The sequence below is a fragment of the Taudactylus pleione genome, unplaced genomic scaffold (assembly GCF_031769625.1).
Source record: "Taudactylus pleione unplaced genomic scaffold, aTauple2 ptg000329l, whole genome shotgun sequence".
Classification (NCBI taxonomy): Eukaryota; Metazoa; Chordata; class Amphibia; order Anura; family Myobatrachidae; genus Taudactylus; species Taudactylus pleione.
Genome location: NW_028284730.1, coordinates 8829673 through 8834545, shown reverse-complemented (window position 1 = coordinate 8834545; position 4873 = coordinate 8829673). Strand labels below are relative to the sequence as shown.

Here is a 4873-nt window from a genome sequence, read left to right as displayed (position 1 = left end):
TAAGGAGGGTGAGGGTTAGGGTTAGGGGGTTAGGTAAGGTTAGTTTTTACTTACCTTTAGGACGATCGGGATTTCCAGCGCTGTCGGGCTTCCACTGCGGGGAACTTTGCTTCTGTCGGCCTGCCACTTCCGGGATTCGAATTGCCGGCCAGAGGGCTGGCGGTATTTCATACCGATCCCAGCAAGACAACCTCTATTTTCCAGATGGCTGCATAGCAGTTTTATCACATAAAGAGGACTTGGTTTCACTGGGCGCTTGAAGATTGTGGAAACTGAGCCTTATTTTATATTTCTAATGGGATACATTTTGTACTTTCCAAATGTGGAAAAATGTATTGCACGTCTAACCTCAGGAAAGGTAATTACGTATCTATACAGAGTAAGGTGATACATGAATTTTAGGAAATAGTAATGTCCCACAATCCTTACAATAAATTCAAAGCATACTATAAGATATGTTGTGCTTTAAATAAAGTAGGTAAGGCAATATTTTAGCACAAAAATGTAAAAGTTTAAATCAGAGGGTCTTATAGTGACAGTCATATAGACTTTATAATGACTTTTACATGTTCAGCTCTAAAGAATAGGACACAGAAGAGCATCTTCAAATGGGCTTGTAGAATAACCCCCCTCCTCCTCCAGCTCAAGTCTACATTGTAGCGATCAGTAACTGAGCCTTTCTTATGTAGACACTCTCTAAGGAACTGGGGGCCTAATTCAGACCCGCTCGCGAGCGCTGAGCGCTCGCAAGCGGGTCGATGTTGGCAAAGTGCGCATGCGCACGACAGAGGTGGCTCCGTCGTGCGCATGCGCGAGACACGAATAACGACGGCCAAGCCGTCGTTATGGGTCTCGCACCAAAGGGGGCGTGCTGTCGATGGTGAGTGAGCCTACCATCTGGGTCTGGCCCCACTGACATCACTAGTGATGTCAGTGGGAGTGCTTTTGGCTCTGATACGGCAACGAGACCCTACCATCATTTTGGCCGCTCACTATAGCTGTGAGTGGTCACCCACAGCTATGCGAGCGGCCAGAGAGGCCGCTCTTAATTTCAGAGGGACGGCCCTGATTCAGAGCAAGCGCTCTGTCAGAGCGTCCGGCTCTGAATCAGGGCCTGGGTTCCCCAACAGTACAGAATAGTGATGTGTGGTTGTCATTGCTGTAAATTAGAAACTCTAAATTAAAGTTTCTTCAATTAAGTGGTCACTACTAATACTGCTCATGTCATGTGTATAAAATTATATATTTATAATAACTGATATTTGATCAGAAAAGTAACAATATAGTATTCAATCTGTTCTATGTTACAATTAACAGTGGAAAAAGTGCTTTATTTTACACAAATTAATTTTAGTTTTTGTTATTTTTTTATTTCTTTTCCCAGCACCCAGTATGGATGAATGTTTAAACAGTACAGTGACTGGGTTCTACATCTCAGCATTCTCCCCCTCTGTAATAGGACAATACGTGCTCTTTGTTGGCATTCTACTTATGTATCTGATTACTGTGAATGGAAATGTTATTATTACCATCCTCATCTGTTTGATGCCCCAGCTCCACACTCCAATGTACTTCTTCCTGTGCAATTTGTCTATTGCAGATCTCATGTATGTCTCTAGCACTGTCCCAAAGCTCTTGTCCATTATTGTAACCCAGGACAACACAATGTCACTTCCAGCCTGCATCGCTCAGGTGCACTTTTATATGTTATCTGGTCTCTGTGATATTCTCACTCTGACCTCTATGTCATATGACCGATATGTAGCCGTCTGTAAGCCACTACAATATTCCCTGGTCATGAGCAGGGGAATATGTATTATAATGGCTGCTTCTTCCTGGCTCATATCTGCAATAAACTCACTGATGTATGCACTCCTTACATCCATGTTGTCATTCTGTTCCTCACACAAAATTGACCATTTCTTTTGTGACCTGAAAACATTATATACAATCACCACTAGTGATGCTACAAGCAGAGAGATACTTATGGTATTTGAAAATATATTTTTTGCTTTTCTACCATTTTCTCTCACTATAACCTCGTATGTGCATATTATTTCCTCTATATTAAAGATACGTTCCTCAGAGGGACGTTCCAAAGCTTTCTCCAGCTGCACCTCCCATCTCACCACTGTCATATTATTCTATGGACCAATCATCTTCTTGTTTGCTAAGCCAGAGTCTGAACAGAATAAAGAACAGGACAAATTACTATCTTTGCTTTATATGGCTGTGGTTCCAATGCTGAACCCATTTATCTACACCTTGCGGAATAAGGAGGTTTTGGGAGTTATAACGAAACTAGCAAGAATCAAGAGGGACTCCCTTTTCATGTAATGGTTTGACAAATAGATATTTTATCTCATTAGTTTACTAATATAGACAAAATATTATCAGAATATAAACCCACTCTTTCCAATATCCTTCATCTTCTTTGTATTAACTAAAGAAGTAATATAGATTTTGCATCTATTAAATATTTATCATTTTACATTTCTCATGAAATATTATTTTTGGGATGTCAGATAAGTCCAGCTGATTATCAGAATGATTCTTATTTTTTTCTTGTAGTAGACCTGGTGGTGGATTGTTAATTTTTTATTAGACTTTGTCTGCTCTTGGATTTTCTTCTGAATGTCATGTGAAGACTGTTTTCATTCGATGTTATGTGTTTGATGTCTGTTGGTTGTGGAAATAAATATGTTTGGAGAGCCACATAACTGATCTTGCAGCTTTTGTGCTGCACATAATGATCCCATAAATCCTCTACAATGAACAGTCTTTTGTAAAGTAATTGAAATAACTAAATAAAAGTTATATTTAAAAAATCAATAAATAAGCAAATTCCATTATTTCAAGTTATATTTTCTGGTGGTGAGCTTAGAGTATGTGTATTGTGGACATCCAGATACCCTGATGCTAAACCAAAGTGATTTGTGGTGCTCATTGAGTGTGCATTGTAAATGAGACTCTAAGACTATTATTATATTATGGCAAAAAACTCAAAGTAATGCACAGCTATATATTGCAGAAATAACCAATAGCCATGTAAACAAATGATAGGTATTACAGTTTGTAAAAAAAATAAACCTGGTATAATGAATAAAGAACATTCAGAAAAATGTCCACACCTCACAGTATAGCAATACTGGCATTTTCTAATGATTTCAAAGGCTAGGATAGTTAGAATGAAATATATTCTATGGAATAACATTAACATTACTGGTGTCATCAACAACATGCACTCAGTAGAGATGTGCGCAGACCCCCATGTTATGATTTTGGTTCCAAATCACTGTCATGTTATTAATTTCCAGTCAATTTTGACCATTTCACAATATTCTTTTCAACAATATTGGCCAAAGGCTGCAGCAAGCTGGCTGCCTAAACTAAGCAACAGGGCAACAGCACAAACACCTGGCAGTTTAAAAGAATGTAGCACATCTATCAAACAGTGGCACAGAAGTGGCAGCAGACATGATGGCAGTTTAATATAATATATGACACTATGGAATCTTTTCATTAATCAAAAACTAATAACCTAAAATAAAAAGCCTAGTAGAAAAAAAATATATCAACAACACACTTCTCCAAACAGCAAATCACAGGTTTCAGGCTAATAGAAATTGATAATTGTAGAAAGTAGAAATTGAAAATTACAATAAGTTAATATCAAACTTTTCCAACCAGCAAATCACAGGCATCAGGCTAATACAGGTGAATCAAGCCAGAGAAGCATCATAGTAGAAATGGATAATTAATTAATAAATGAATAACAAACTTTTCCAAAACAGCAAATCACAGTCATCTGACCAAAAGAAAGTGATAATTGTAGAAAGTAAAAATGTATTATTAATAATAAGTTAATAAACACTTCCAACCAGCAAATCAGATGCATCAGGCCAATACAGGTGATACAAGCCAGAGAAGCAGCATAGTAGAAATTGATAATTAAATAAAAGGTTAATAACAAATGTCTCCAAACAGCAAATTACAGGATCAGATGCATTCTGGAAATGCTGCAAGGATACTGTGAGCTGAAGGTACTGACAAGGGTGCGTCAGGCTATCACCAACACTGGGAGGTTAGTGAGACCAGGCTATTAAGTGCTTGATGGAATCACCTGGCTCACACCCATGACTCACATGATGAGCTGCACACATTGAGTGTTTCAAATTGGTGATGCCCATGGCAGAAGCTCACAGTAACCACAGTAACTGAATATACTGCACAACTGAAATGCAATGCACAAAGAACTGCACATGAGAAGAACACCGCATGTCTAACCTTAGTCCGTGACATCACCTGCTGATTCTAACAGTGCACTGCTACCATTAATGCCAGAAGAGATTTGAGAAGCTGGCGCTGACACCCCAGCATCTACTGAAGGAGGAAAAGATGAAATTAGCAATTTGAAAAATCCGTGCTCATCATTGTCAAACAGAGGTAATATAAAAGAGAGTCTCAATACCAGAGGGAGCCTATTAGTATTTTCAAAAATTCAGTTTGGCTGAGATAAACCACACAATTTTTTCTTCAGCCTAAAGCTATGTACGCACTATACAATTATTAGGACGATTTTCCAATAAGCAGGTATTTGTTGTATAGTGTGTATGAACGATCGTTCAGTGTTTCACTGATAAAATGGTTAGAAAACATTCATAAACGCATTGCTTCGATCAAGACCAAAAATCTCGGCCTCAATTTCCCGATATTGTGCAGTGTGTGTGCAATCTTGATTATCTGCCAATATTTCCTATGCTTTTCCTATGCTTTTTTCCTGATTACCTCATCATCCTTGTGGGTGTACATATTCAAAATCATTGTGAATTTCACCAGGTATTTTATTTAAATTGCATAGTGTGTAGCACAG

The 4873-nt window shown here is 38.2% G+C and overlaps 1 protein-coding gene across 1 annotated transcript; it reads left to right on the top strand.

The window, feature by feature from the left end:
* The first annotated feature begins 1392 nt into the window (after positions 1 to 1392).
* Positions 1393 to 2337, top strand: LOC148509322 (olfactory receptor 1G1-like). The gene has a single exon (XM_088443448.1). The coding sequence runs from the start codon at positions 1393 to 1395 to the stop codon at positions 2335 to 2337; it is 945 nt and encodes a 314-aa protein (XP_088299574.1).
* The last annotated feature ends 2536 nt before the right edge of the window (positions 2338 to 4873 follow it).

What these genes read in the sequence shown, in the direction of transcription:
- LOC148509322 (XM_088443448.1), top strand. Translation starts at nt 1,393, where the DNA reads ATGGATGAATGTTTAAACAGTACAGTGACTGGGTTCTACATCTCAGCA.